The sequence below is a fragment of the Genypterus blacodes genome, unplaced genomic scaffold, assembly GCF_046128005.1.
Source record: "Genypterus blacodes isolate CSIRO-AG114 ecotype Tasmania unplaced genomic scaffold, CSIRO-AGI_Gbla_v1 ptg000044l_1, whole genome shotgun sequence".
Lineage (NCBI taxonomy): Eukaryota > Metazoa > Chordata > Actinopteri > Ophidiiformes > Ophidiidae > Genypterus > Genypterus blacodes.
Genome location: NW_027466857.1, coordinates 9,351,134 through 9,365,782, shown reverse-complemented (window position 1 = coordinate 9,365,782; position 14,649 = coordinate 9,351,134). Strand labels below are relative to the sequence as shown.

General features: G+C 42.4%; 2 protein-coding genes and 1 long non-coding RNA gene across 3 annotated transcripts; 1 reads left to right on the top strand and 2 right to left on the bottom strand.

Moving 5' to 3' along the window:
* Positions 1-367: 367 nt before the first annotated feature.
* Positions 368-5,523, bottom strand: chic1 (cysteine-rich hydrophobic domain 1). Its single transcript, XM_076149158.1, has 6 exons — positions 5,339-5,523; positions 4,059-4,113; positions 2,895-3,050; positions 2,426-2,482; positions 1,897-1,956; positions 368-1,805 (listed from the first exon to the last, which is right to left on the bottom strand). Exons 1-6 carry the CDS (start codon positions 5,482-5,484, stop codon positions 1,755-1,757), a joined length of 525 nt encoding a protein of 174 aa, XP_076005273.1. The 5' UTR covers positions 5,485-5,523; the 3' UTR covers positions 368-1,754.
* LOC142999557 (uncharacterized) lies at positions 4,991-6,985 on the top strand. The gene is made up of 3 exons (XR_012963328.1): positions 4,991-5,040; positions 5,437-5,540; positions 5,643-6,985. It is a non-coding gene; the product is annotated as an uncharacterized LOC142999557 (long non-coding RNA).
* Positions 6,986-7,397: 412 nt separating this feature from the next.
* cdx4 (caudal type homeobox 4) lies at positions 7,398-9,903 on the bottom strand. Its single transcript, XM_076149157.1, has 3 exons — positions 9,453-9,903; positions 8,265-8,410; positions 7,398-7,636 (listed from the first exon to the last, which is right to left on the bottom strand). Exons 1-3 carry the CDS (start codon positions 9,901-9,903, stop codon positions 7,403-7,405), a joined length of 831 nt encoding a protein of 276 aa, XP_076005272.1. The 3' UTR covers positions 7,398-7,402.
* Positions 9,904-14,649: the final 4,746 nt, after the last annotated feature.

The following is a 14,649-nucleotide window of genomic DNA, read 5'->3' as shown; positions in this document are numbered from 1 at the left end:
CTCCTGTTCACATTAACAGGAACAAACCCAGTGTGTCTGTTGAAAGAGAAACTAAACAAAAGAACCATAAAAGCGGTCACAATGAAGCTGACCGCGTCTGTACTCGGGGGTTGCTGTGATCTACAGCAGAAACTGGTATTGCAGTGTCCTGTACTATCTGTCCGCTGATCCATAACCTGAGCAGTAGCAGCACTCTGGGGAAGCGACATTCCTCGGTTTTACAAATGTGTCGAGTAATTGCAGGCTGTCCTGTTAACTTAACGATTCAACACCTTGTTAAACATGACAAATAGCCACATATCTGTAGCTGGACAAGAGGACGGTCAAGGATCTACTCTCACCGAGATTAAAAACAAAGACAGCAGGAGTCAAGAAAAATCAAAATTGACTTGTTTATTGTCTCTCTCTGCAGGGATCAGGTCATTGTGATTTACATTTACAGGAGTTGTAACAAGAGACAATACTGCGAGGAGGACGTGAAATCTCCTTTGTACAAGAGAGCAGATTTCAGTCTGGACTTTGCTGTGGTTCACCAGAGGCACTCTTTAATACGTTGCGTTGCAGCAATCACACATTTTGTACGATTCGGTCAGAATCATACTAACACTGGCCAGGATGAGCGGAAAACAAAAGGAACCATCAGCTCAGTGTGACGACAGGCGGAGATGCACAGGCTTCCTAACACATGAGGAAGAGCAAACACGACACAGGAGGATTACTGAAGTACAAAATATATGTGTGTGTATGTGTGTGTGAATTGGTGGGTGCGGGAGTTTGATTTGTTGTGTTCCAACCACTGGCATATCACTGAATGCCATCTCTCATTGGCAAATAACCACATTTGTTGTCACTGTGGGGGGTGTGTGTGTGTGTGTGTGTGTGTGTGTGTGAAACCCTGACCTTTAGCTGAGCTCAAGTGCAATCATCAGTCCTAACTCTGGCATGGCGTACATAGTAACTATATGGCTTACAAAGGTAAACAGGTCCATATAAACTAGAAAGGTACATAGACATCTTTCATTAAAAACAAAACTATGGTACAGCAATATATTGGCAGAATTATAAACTAAAGAGCTAAGTAACTTTATGTAAACAATGATATACCACTGTACAGCTTATCCTAACACATGGTATTTACACGTCAGGTTCTTTTTGCGAGCTAGTTCCCATGTACAGAGTCAAATTAAAGGGAAAAGAAAACAACACTGGGTGATGACGTCGTACACTGTACGTTAGGCAATTTCAAACGTTACATCTACTTGCAAAGAACCAGATCGAGTCAGAGGAAACCCAAACAAGCGGCCTTTTAAAAGTACAGACCTGTTGAATTACTCAAAAGCCTTCCGATCTAAAATCATACATAAGGCAAAGAGACGTAGGAAGGCGGACGCATCGGATTCTTTGCAAGGGATTGGCGATGTAATCGATGGGGAGAAAGGTTCGATGGTTCTTTGGGGTAAATGCACTTTGACAGAGTTTTTTTTCCCACTTCGTTTGTCACGTGTAACAAAAGTGCAACAAAGAGGGGGAGGGAGGGGGGACAGGAGGGGGGGGACGCGTCAGTTTCTGTCGGGAAATGTGCAAAATCTGCTCTAAAGCAAAGTGACAGTGTTGCAAATTCTAATGTACAAGGTACAGGGAGATGTACGGGGTCGGTGCAGACCCCCGCCTTTTCTTTTTTTCCAACATACTGTATATACAAGGCACTAAGGATTAGACACAAGGGCCGCACGTCCAGGCTGCTGACAGGCTCCTCAGTCCGGTCTGAATATAGGATATTTAGGTAAGAATTCTATAAGAATCACCTAAAGAGAGAAGAGACAGGGGAGAGACGTTTATCTATCAGGACGACTGCCATACCTCCAACAATTTTAGATGTGTGATGCTTTTACTTACATATTCCATCATATTACTGCTTTCACATTTTCTTTTGCTGAGTTTCCAGTGCAGCCCCAGCTGAGAGAGAAGAGAGAAGAGAAAAGAGACGGACGCGGTGAATGGACGTCGCTCTCTCACACACACACACACACACAAAGACACACAGACACACAAACAAAAGAAAATCTGTCTGAAATCTCCTCTTCAGTGTCAGGGGAATTTGGGAGCAGGGCTGTCTGGTCTCGCTGGGGTCAAACTGTGGCCAGACACCCTGAAGAGCTTCCTTTATGCCTTTGCACAGCTACTAGCAGTAATTTGTTGCTGCGAGACAAAACAAAATTAACACGGCCTTTTTACTGCTGACCTGGCCGTTCTCTCAGAGCCTGAGCGCTACCCTCCACACATCTGACACAAACGGCTGAGAGGGATGAAGGTTAGAGTTTACAAAACAGATCAATGCTCATTATTCATTACTGGGATATTTGCCGACACAGATAACTCAACACTTCCAGTGAGGCGCTCGTGTGCCGTTTGTCTCTTTCCTTACCTTGTGGTACAAGCGGTTATTCTCCCACTCTAACAACTTCTGAATGGACCTTCTCGTCTGTCAAGGAACAAGAAATGCAGGTGAATACAGGCGACACAACACTCATTACTCATTTTAACTCTTTAACAGTAAACAGCTCAGTGTTGGGATTTATGAACTGAAGGCCCAATTTACCGGCTGGTAATTTCCGCTTTGTTGTCAGTGCTTCTGTGTAGCAGCACCACCACCTTGAGGTGACACACCCTTGAGCTGGGCAGGAGTTGTGCGGCGCAATGTGTCATTTCTACACAGAGCCACTAATTGAATACGAGCTGTTATGACCCTACTACACTTAGACCAATGCGGCTGGACGGCTATAACAGCCAGTGAGCAATCAGCGCTGATCTAAGGGAAAGTTGTGTGTGTGTGTGTGAGTGTGTGTGTGTGTGTGTGTGTGTGCAGCGTGTGTTGCAGGAGGTCTGGGACTTACTCTCTTGTTGAGGCAGATAACAGGCCACAGACTGCACCCTACTGTACAGCAACAACACAGGCAGCCACAGAGAAGCCACTTCACATTCACAGGCAAGTTCTTCTTCAAACAAGCATTCACCCTGCTGATGCTGGTTTTGAATTCCTCCGGTGCTACCTGGAAACAAACACACACACACACACGTTACATGATCAGTTTCTGCACAAGAACATTCAGGCTCGTGCAGAAGAATCAAGCATGAATTAAATAGTTCAAAGTGACTGAGACAATATCAAAGTGTTTGTAGGTGGTGCTGACATGAAAGATTCCTAATAGCTGCGATGCAAAAAGGATCAAAGAGCTTTAGAAAACCAACAGGTAGATATTTGCAGATGTTGTCCAGAGATGAGATGAGATCTCTGAATACTATGCCTGTGACTTGCTAACCGAGCTCTAGACTATTCAAGGCAAGCAGGGGCTCAAAGGAGAGATAAGCTCAGTGCCTGTGGCAGCGCTGGCCAAACATCTTGAATGGATGCTCATTCCTGGCTGAGTCTGTACGCCATAAAACAGGGGTCGTAATCTTTTATGACAGGATGCAAAGGTCTCTTTGCAAACAGCCAAAGACCCCAGAATAAAGCCCAGCAGGGCCTGATCTGCACCCTTCAATCATCATAATTGTGACCTCATCCATCACATGTCACCCTGGGTCACAATACTGAAGTTGCTTTTTATTGCCCCACACTTCCCTCGGCCTGCTCTTACCCCTGCAGCCTTTTTGTGCTCCAGCGTCCGACCCAGGAAGCTTTCCTTTCTTGTCTATGGCCGAGTCTTCATTTCATTATTTTATCACCTAGTGCCGGACCTTCCACAACACTGGGGTCCCCACCGACCCAGCCCCACGGCCGGCTTACTCATTTACAGAACTCAACTGCTACACATTCAGCCGCTTTGGATGCCGCGGCCGTGTGTGTGTGTGTGTGTGTGTGTGTTGCTTTAAATGCATCACTGGCAGATCAAAACCACAGCAGAAGTGTTGAATGGGGCGGTGTCGGGGAAGTCGGGGTTGTCAAAGAACCCCCGAGAACAATAGAATCACTCTGGCTTTAATTGCTTAATTCTTCCCACTTGGAATTGAACAGAAAGACAGTGGCTGAAGTGCATGAAAGGCAAAGTGAACTGTACCTTTCCCGTGAGAACAGAGGGGAATTCTGTATCAAATTTGTTGCTCAGTCCAAACCTGAAAAGAAAAAAAAGAGACTTGATAAATAAACACTGTATCCTTAAGGAAGCTGTTTATGGATATAGTTTTACACACACACACACACACACACACACACACACACAACATGTATATAGATTCACAGCCACAGTAGGGAGATATCCCAATGTATCTTCATTTAGGCTTCATGCAGTTTGATGAAGGTCAGAGGACTGAAACATTGCTGCTGAATGTTCCTGTAAGTCTGCAGGATATCCACAATGTGATCATGACATCACTTTAACATCCATTAAATATATAATGTTCCTCTCTTGTATCTAGCTTTGACAAACATCAATAATAATGTGAATAATACGAAAAAAGGCTGTATTTTTCTCTTCTCTTCTTTTTCACCTGCATCTAAATGACATTATTATTATAATTAATCATATGAATGTCAGTGAATTACAGGAACCTATAAAGGCATTGGCACCTGTGATGATTAAACCTACTGCATTCATTAAAAGTCATTTACTATTAACACATGGAAAACTCAAAATATTCAAACAGGAAATCATTTTGTAAGAGGTACATGTTGTTAACAACACACATAGACATATAGACATACATCTGCTCCTCTTAGGGAGCAGTAAAGGTGACTTATAACACACCACACACGTCGTTATAACATTACCTGCCCAGTCTTAATATCTGTACACTCATCATATTCACTCAACTAATAAGAATACCAATAAAATATTAATAATAACAAGTCTGTCAGTAGTCTACAGTAAGGTAAATATTAATTTGACAATCAAAAGCTTTTGTCCTGACTGAAGCCCTGAACCCCCAAAGTGACGTCATTATCAGCCTCACCTATAATTCGGTCAGTCCAGCCTCAACACAGACGATGACAAGTGACGTCATGGCTGATAATGATCTTTGGGCTGATATTGTCTGAAGGAGGTGAGTCTTAACGGTAATCTGTGATTTAGCTGGCTAACGGTACATCACATGTAAACTTACTAACCTAGTTGACCAGTGTGTTACGTTTATTGTTGTCAAGTGTGAATAAAGTCGCTAAAAGGTTCAAGTCTTGATAACGTCGAGTAATGTTCGACTCCAAAACAAAACATATGGCTGTTAGTTGTTGTGATTTGCGTTAGCTCCCTGGCTAGCCTCGGCTAGCCAGGCTAACGCTACAGACACCCAAACAAAAGAGCCAACCCCGGCCGTGCAGCAGTGACAAGCCGCTGTAGCTTACACGGTGATGTGTCCGGCCCCTCGCATCACCACGGGCTCCGGGCAGTATCTGGGTAGATTCTCTTCACTCACTACGTGCTCATCATCTTCGTCTTCTAGCTCATAAATGGTATCAAAATCCGCCATGTTGGGGAGTAAGACGCTCATGACGTCTCTGGTGAGGCTGCGCAGTGGAGCCCAAAGAGTAACCAGCGCCCCCAGTGGTCAGAGACAGTAATCACTACAAATGACATTTAAAGGCGTAGCTGACGTGCTGTAATTATTCTGTTTTACTGCGTTTTACTGCAATATTCTGCCTTTTACAGGTTACAATATGGATGTTCGTCTATTTTACCAGAGGCGCGGACACTTGGTCAATGTCAGGTGAAGTCCTCGTTCCAGAATAACCAGTCAGCATTGTTAAACACAAGACAAATGACTCGGGTTAATTAAGCATGTAGCTGTTATCGCCACATGGATCTGAGTACACATGAACCCAAAAATGAACTTTCACTGCTGAAACGAGTTGGTCAGCCTCCTGTCACTCAAATAACCAACTCTTAAATCTCGTTCTTATTTTCGAACAATGTTTTCGTGCAGATGCGTGCAGATTTCTCCACTGTTGTTCCTCAAACAGAAACACTGAGTGAGTTTGTAAACGCTGTAAATACTTCATTATGAGGTTATTTTGTACTCTCAGTGTTTCAGCTTAGTTTACTCTGCACACGTTAACGCGTCTGTCACATGGATAAATGTAAAGAAGAGAAGGTCTATGTGGTGTTTGCACATATGTTTGCATACACACTACCACTGAACACAGTACAGTTAACATTATTACACCTCTGAGTAAAAGAACGAGTGCTATTCGAGTTTAACACTTCGCTGTCTGGTTAAAATAAAGAGGACAAACTACTATAATTATAAAATATTAGAGAGCAACATTGCAGCACTGGTTGTTAACTTTGCTACAGGATGACGCAATGCATTTCAGCCTCCATATACTGTAAATTAGAGCTGAACATATTCCGTGTAAGCGTTTAAGGAGCTCTTATTTAGTCCTACTAACGTTGAATAAATCTCATATATAGCAGCATTTACACATGCACTCAAACAGGAAGTATCTATGTATACAATACATGTCAGACCTGGCTGATATCCTTAAGAGTTAATTATTAAAACTGCTGATTGTCTGTATTTACCGTTGAAGACACGATGTGAATTGATATTTGAATTTCTGATATTATGAAGTATATTTAGAATTTGTAGCTTAGAGTCAAACAAACTCAATATCTTACAGAGTATATAATATTAAATTGCGGATGCTTCGATATTTTGTTGAAAGTGTCTCTCACTTCCTGTTGCTGCATCAGGAATTCCCAGTTTTTAAAACGGTTTGCAGAAAACAAAACCAAAACACGACTTCACATATTTGCAAAGACGAAAATCCGAAATAATAAAAATGGACAGAGGTACTGCAAAAAAAACAATTTATTTACATTTTGAACGTTGCCATGAAAACACCGTTTTTTACCCGTAACATTAAAATCTGCTCATGCCTCCCTTTTTTGGTTTAAAGCGTTTAAATTGTGCTGAAATGCACATCAAGGCAAAGGATTCGGTCCAGAGTGACGTCAGCTACATACAGTCCAGTTTCAAAACTCCATAAAAAGTCCTCGAGCTCTGATCTTATTAACAAACACATACACTTCATCACATAGAAAACTGATATTTATATCTTCTTAAAACTCAGACACAAACAATTAAAAGCACTTAAATCTGAAACACGTCGATTTTTTTCCTTTTTTTTAAAATCCCAGTTATTAGATCTATTCTATTAAAGCACTATTTGGAAGAGCCTCCTGCATTTACTTGCTGTAACGCCACGTGTGTGTGTGTGTGTGTGTGTGTGTGTGTGTGTGTGTGTGTGTGTGTGTGTGTGTGTGTATATGTGTGTGTGGGTGGGTGGGTGAGGGTGTGTATATGTGTGGGTGAGTGTGTATGTATCCACAGCTTGGTGCTTCCGGGTCAGTCCACGTCCGGTCCGCGGGTCGGAGCGCTCGCTTGTGTATGGACTCGGGTCACTCGGTCACTGAGTCACAGTCACTTGCTGTATATTCCTGATCGACGGCAACGGGTTCATTCCCTGCTGGGGGTACATAGAGCCGTGGATGTCTGTGGGGCTGAGCGAGCCCGGCACCGGCAGAGGGCTCACCGAACCCGGGTCACTGTGCACCGAACCCCCGCTGCCGTCGGACTGACCCATCTTCTTCTTGATCATCTTCCGCTCTTTGGCTCTGCGGTTCTGAAACCAGATTTTGACCTGAAAGTGAAGAAGGAAAAAACGAATTAAATTATAGTTTTAGGAATGAACGTCACTTCCGAAATAGTTCGATAAAATAAAACTAAAATAAATCAAATGAAGATAGATAAATATAGATTAGCAAAGAATTGCATAACAAATATATTGTAAATATACACATTAAATAAAAATAATTGAGTGAATGTACATAATTTTTAATTACTATAAGAATAAATACAATAATATTGATAATATGTTTCATTTGAAAATCTTTTAACATCCGGAAATAATTAAAAATGTTGACCATGCAGGAGCGAAAAGTTTATATTTGAAAATCTTCACGTTTCTTTATATATGTTGAGTATTTGTTTATTAACGTTTATAAACATTTCTTTATGCATATCGAACTCAAATGTGTTTCTGTACCACTGGGCCTAAAATATGAGCCTCCTGATTCAGGCCAAACATGTTCTATAAGCCTCATTTGTAAGTTATGAGATCACAAACCGAGACCTATAAATCCATATGTCACACACACACTCACACACATACACAGGCCATATCTGTCGTGTGTGTGTGTCCATTCATGTTATTTATAGCGATCTGAAGCAGTGAGCCGGTGCTGTGATGCGCTTTGTTTTGGACCTACCTGTCTTTCCGACAGACCCAGGTTGACAGCCAGCTCGGATTTCCTCCTGATGGTGATGTATCTGTTAAAGTGGAACTCCTTCTCCAGCTCCAGTCTCTGGTGATCGGTGTAAACCACCCTGTACTTCTCCTTCGTTCTCGTCTTTCCTGTCACAACAACAAAAAATAAAAACACAGTAAATTAACATGTGTGCAGTGACGGAGGCGCGTCCGGGTTTGAAGTGTGTGTGAGGCAGGAGAGGAGACTTTGATGAGGCCCAAAGCAGACGCATATCTGCACAACTCATCTTTATGAGCTGCGTCTTAAATCCACATCAGTTTGTTGTATCTGCAGATACGCAAATTGAGCCTTTGATCTGTCTTTGAACGCGCCGCGGAGGGGGTGAATCTCAAATAGCCATTAGCCAAATCTCCTCTATGCACGTTACAGCAGCAACACACACACACAAGAGACATACAGGAGAAAACAGAAATGTCAACTCGGTGTGTAACTGAAAACGAAGTCAGATTAATGTGAAATTGTTCATTTGTGTAAGAATTTGACGACTGCATTAACTCTTTAATTTACAAGTTTATGCATGAAGTATTTGACTGAAAATTAACACAATAATTTAACTTTTTGAAGTACGAATAAATAGTTAAAATAAACCTAATCTGGCACTTCTTCCGTGTTAAAAAAACCTCTTAATTTCAGCACAATTCTTGAGTGTAAATGCCTGTAATCTGCTCCACACTCGCTGTGAAACCCGTCACTCTTTCCGGCCATATAACTCTGTGAGAGGAAAGGAAGAGCTAACGATGCATATCAAAGCTAAAGGAGGTGTCGAGAGCAAAGGACGCCGCCTGGATATGACGGAGAAGCTCCAAAACCATCATGTTTGAAGGAATGAGGCTGAAATTAACATCACAAACTGGAGCCATGGCGCCGATTCCTCGCACCTTAGAGCGGCTCTGAGCGGCTCGAGCCTCCCTCAAACGCACCACTTATCACTAATATTAACTATCAATACAGCAAGTATTCGATTGATGAGCATCTGTTAAGAATTTCACGCATTTCTGATCAAATTTTTTTGTTATGAACTCACATTTTATCTTATTGTGAACAAATTGGGGCACGTTGACAGCTTTCATAATTTAATACCATTCACAAAACGTGTATCCATCCATGTCTCAATGTCGATTAACTTACCTGTTGAGGAAGATTGAGCAGTTTTGCTCATCCACTGGTACGAATTGCGTCTTTCTCTATCGGGGGACAGTTGTGCGACGTTTACGTTCTCCGGCGGCGCCTGTAACACTGAGGTTGCCGGCGGGTGCATGTGAGTGTATTCGGGGGAGCAATAAGGGACCTGTGCGGGGGACGAGTTGTTCATGGGTGCGGGGAGAGTGTTAGGTGGTCCCAGGCTGTACGCGCCCCAGTCCTCCCGCGGGGGGCCATAGGTTGGACCCCAACTCCCCGCAGACTGCGTGTGCGTGTGCGTGTGCGTATCCATGTTGGGCACATGATGGTATCCAGTAAAGTCTGGGTACTGTGGAGTGGAAACAAAGTTCTGAGGAGGCAGGTTGATGCTCGATCTTCTCACAGGTCCCTGATGGTGATACATGCCGCTTTCTTTATCCAGTAGGTATCCAACATACATGACGTGGTGAAAAGACGTAAAAAAAAAAAAAGGTGCAGACAGCAGAGGGGATTGTTGCTTTCAAGGCGACATGTTGCCTTGAAACCGCGTTTTAAACAAAAAAAACACTCAATCCAAACGCTGCTTGTGTTATAGTCCAGATGTGCTCCTAAAGTGAAATAGCGACGTGCTGTAATAGATCCGAGTCTGCGTCCGGTCTCACATGATGTGGCCCCCCGGTTGACAATCTGGTAAAGGTAATAGCGCGGCCCTGCCTGACGTCAGCCCCGCTGCTCAGCTCAGGGGGGAGATTTGCATCCAAATGAGAGAGAGACAGAGAGCTGAACGGCCTGCTGTCCTCCCGCACCGCGTCATCAGCTGACAGAGGGCCTATCCGCAACACGGGCTGTCCGGCCTCATGCATACATTAACACCGCGGCCTATAGGCGGCTGATGCTGCAATAAACCACAGGGACACAAACGCATCGCGGCCTGTGCTGTAACGCTTTGATGTTGCGTTTAGATCCTATAAGAAATATTGATGTTTTATTGCGCTTTTTACAAGACTTTCACACTAAAATAAAAGAGATGACAAATTGAATAAATCACCTGTTGCTCATCAATCAATCAAATTATAAATGCCAGTATATTTAGTTTTATAGGCTATTTTTTAATTTTACATGTGAATTAAGAAACAAACCGAATTAGGGTGTAAACATGTGGGAGTAAAAAGTTCCCAGTGACGTTTTCACGCGTGAACACAACTTTATTTGTCAAGATATTCACTTGCAAACGAGGTGCAAAGTAGGAGAGATTTGTTCTGGAGGGGCGAGCCGGACCTTTCGTGTTCCGCATTCACACCTCAAGGTCGCACTTCACAGCTAATTCCGGTTAAAAGGAAACTCCACGCATCACCTAACATCCCCCCCCTCACACACGCACACACCACTAACAAACACATAACACCCCCACACATGACAGTGCGACCTGAATGCATCATTCACAACTGGAATTCGTTTATTTTCCCAAGATTCCATTTGATTTTCAGTCACTAAAACCATTGAAACAAGTTTCATCTTATTTATTTTTTCACAACAAATTCCCTCATAATGTCTACAGATTTGACAATAACACACACTTCTGTGTTTAACTACTATACATGTGTGATCTGTTCCTCTCCTCTCCTGACATATGCAGCTCTTCTGGGTGATTATGGCAGGTGTGTGTGTGTGTGTGTGTGTGTGTGTGTGTGTGTGTGTGTGTGTGTGTGTGCAGCATATTTAACACAGCTGACTAATGGGTTTGTCTTAAAGTCTTAAATGCTGATGGATCTGTGTGAAGCCTGCGTTTATTGACCACAAAATATTTATGAGACGGCGTAACAGAGTGGAGCTCTGACAGCCCACGGTCAGCCAGGGCTCAGCTCATGATTGTGTTTAAGAAGGATGAGGATGTTTCATGTCTCCGTCTGGGGCCTTTTGTGGCCCTGGAGGACATTTGAAAGATTAAACTGCTGCTCTAAAATATCTGTGTTTTCAGAAATTCCCCAATATGCCTTTAAATAACAGGAAAAAAATCAATAGTTGCAACAGTTTATGCTCAGGTTGATGCAAACTAAGAGTTCAGAACATAGAGGAAATCATGTTAGGAAAATGAGGGATCGGTGATGTTTGCTGTGTTACTGTGAGCTGTTGTTCACCAAAGACCCTCAGCAGACAGACAGAGAACCAAACAGGCAAACACAAACCAAAGCAGTACACAGTTTACAAGGAGAAAGAGCCTGCAGTGAGAGCGAGCAGACAGGTCCAGCAGGCCTCCAGTCCTCTCACACACAATAAGAGGAACATAAAGTTTGGAGTAAAGTGACGTAAAGTAAAGTGAAGTGAAGTTTGTGATGTGAGTTAAAGCAGATTTCTCTTATTCTCTTTCCCTGTCACCCACCGTTCATTTATACAGCTGTGCGCGCTGACGCCTTTCACACTCAAGATTAACAATTCAATGTTTCTGCTGCCACCTTGTGCATTCTTTTGAAACTACACCGAACGGACATCGACTGAAACTCCCTGACCTTTGACCCGACCGTCTGCCTCCAGAGGGCAGCAGGGACCAACAGAAGACATCTATGTGACCCAGAGAGAAGCTGAATCATAAATCACTCTGATGTCCTGCTGATATTAGAGAGGAAATGGAAACGTTTTCACATACAGAAAGCTAATTTACTAACTGTTCATCTCCCATTCAGTTGAAAATAGTAAGTGAAATGGAAATACAAAATCTGAATTTGAGCTCCTCTGTTCTCATGTATCCTGTATCTAAAGTCCTAATTTTTGACTCATAAAACTTAAAACTAAATTTAAAAATGAGTTTCCTTGTATCATAAAAAAAAGAAAAATACAAATTTTCCCTGCCTTACTTGTAGAAAAACCTATAACACAAATTAAAGCTGTTACGTTTACATTTGGATCTCAGATTGAAACTTTAAAAACAACCATCACAGCCTAAATACAAAGTTACATGCAGGTACATGCTGAGAATTCTTCAAGTCCATTACAGTGCATGACGATAATGAACGAGTTGCGTGTGTGTCCGCTAGATGGCACTGTTGTGTCATTTTTGCTCTACTCGGACTTAAAGCAGCGGATGAAAAGATGCGGACTCACTACAGTATGAAGCCCTCTGCTGGACAGAGAGTGTAAGATAAATAAAAATGAATAAAATAAAATAAAATAAAATAAAATAGAATAAAATAAAATAAAACGAAATGCAATGACATAAAATAGGATAAAATGGGCTGAAATAAAATAACATAACATAAAATAAAATAATCTTGAGGCACATTTTGATAAAATACAATACACTTTTACTAAAAAAAGATCAACTAGAATAAAATGAGGTTAAATACAGATAGAGAGGTAGATATACTGGAAGTCCACTTGGCACTGAATTTTCCTTCCTCATATTCTGTGAGGAGACACAGCTCAGTTTCAGCTATTGAGTGCTTGGCAGCTTATTGACAAAGAGACTGTGATTGTATCCAGGATGTTTTGAAGGGTCATGCAAGGTTTCTAGCTCAGACCTCAATGTGCTGTGATATTATAAAACCCATCTGACAGGAGGCTTAGAGAGCTTGTATAACAGTGTTACAACAAATGTTGTCAGAAGAGCAGGTCTAGTCTCAGCTGTACAGACTGACTCATCCTGATTGATAGTTTAGCCTCATTTCAATGACTTCATGGGTTGCAGTTGGATCTGATGACTGGAAGTTTGATCCTTTTTATCCTGCTCTCAGTCTCTTGCTTTGGTTTGACTTCTGCTGTATTTGCGCTGTCAGATATTGAATGAACTGTTGTTTACTGCTTTGAGTTACACATCGTGTGTATGGTGTAGATCAGTGGCAATTTGTGGTGAAGCAGCCCAAGAATGTTGCTTCTTACATAACGTTGTGTATGTTTTTGTAGTGGCCGCAGCGCTTCTCTGCAGGAAAGGAGGTAAAACAAGACCATCTGCTACTATTTTTGGACAAGCCGCTTGTGTGGTTTATATACAGGCAGCATTAGGTTGTCATCTAATGGAAAACACATGGAAAACAGGACACTGCAAACACAAGTCATGTTTCCATTCTTTTGAACAGTGTGTATCCAGCGTGTAGAACAGTGAAAAGCTGATCACAATCAGATATGAGACATCAACTCCAACCATAAGGTAAAGAAACATCAGCGTATCCACCTGTGGACGCCTGATCAGCACCACATGTTGGAGATGATGATGAGATGATCTGTCCTGCTGCTGGAGTTTAAATGTAAACTTCTGGAACATTATGATGAATATGAAGGATTCTTTTGTTAAAACAGATAAAAAAAAGAGGGAGGAGTTGAAATTCTAATATGGGTTAAATATGGGTTAGATTGATCATTTAATAAGATCTTAAATGTTTGAATCTTACATAAAAAGAGTGTTTAGAAGCGTACTTTAAAGAAGCAAATAAATACATTATTCAACTTTTTATCTAAACAGAAAAAAAGATAAAATTCCTCTTTAATATCCAAAAAGCAGCACATATTGGCTTCAGCCGGCTGGAGAAAACCCCACACAACACATTGCGCAATGTTTTCTTTTATTAATAGCATGTGTCCCCCGCTAGGCAAACAGGTTTCTATCAGACTAACCACAAGGACCCGACCGTCTCCTGCTTCCCACGTGTCCATAAATCACTCATATCTCAACACCGAGCTGAGAAAAGACTTCAAATCGTTTTTTCAGAGAACTTCAGCAGAAGTATGTCAGCCATGCGCCCCAGGGGAGCCTTCATATTTATCAATGCCCATTCAAAGGAAGGAGTGCAGTGAAACTATCTCACCCATTTGCCCCTATTGTTTACCTCTCTGGCGGGGGGTAAGGGGTGTATAGAGCGCTCATACATCAGGGGGCCATGGGAAAAATGCAGGGACCACTGTGCCATAATTAATGTGGAGATGGTGGAGTTATTTTGGAGCCCGGTTGCGTGTTTTTGCTCTTAATCCCTTTTCTGGCTGGGTTTTCGGTGCTGCCGGGCTCCCGTTGGCCCGTTCTGCTCAGCGGACTCTTCTCTGCTGCTCTGGAATCCAGTTCATGAACCCCAAAACGTGGGACCTCAGAACTTCCCGTGGTGACTGGCACCTCTGACCTCGTCTGATCTGATGTGACCGTCCGAGCTGCACTGCGGACTTCAAAGTGGCCCCGTGAGGCTTCAGTCCCCATGAATCATTCATGAATGCATGTGAAAGCTCA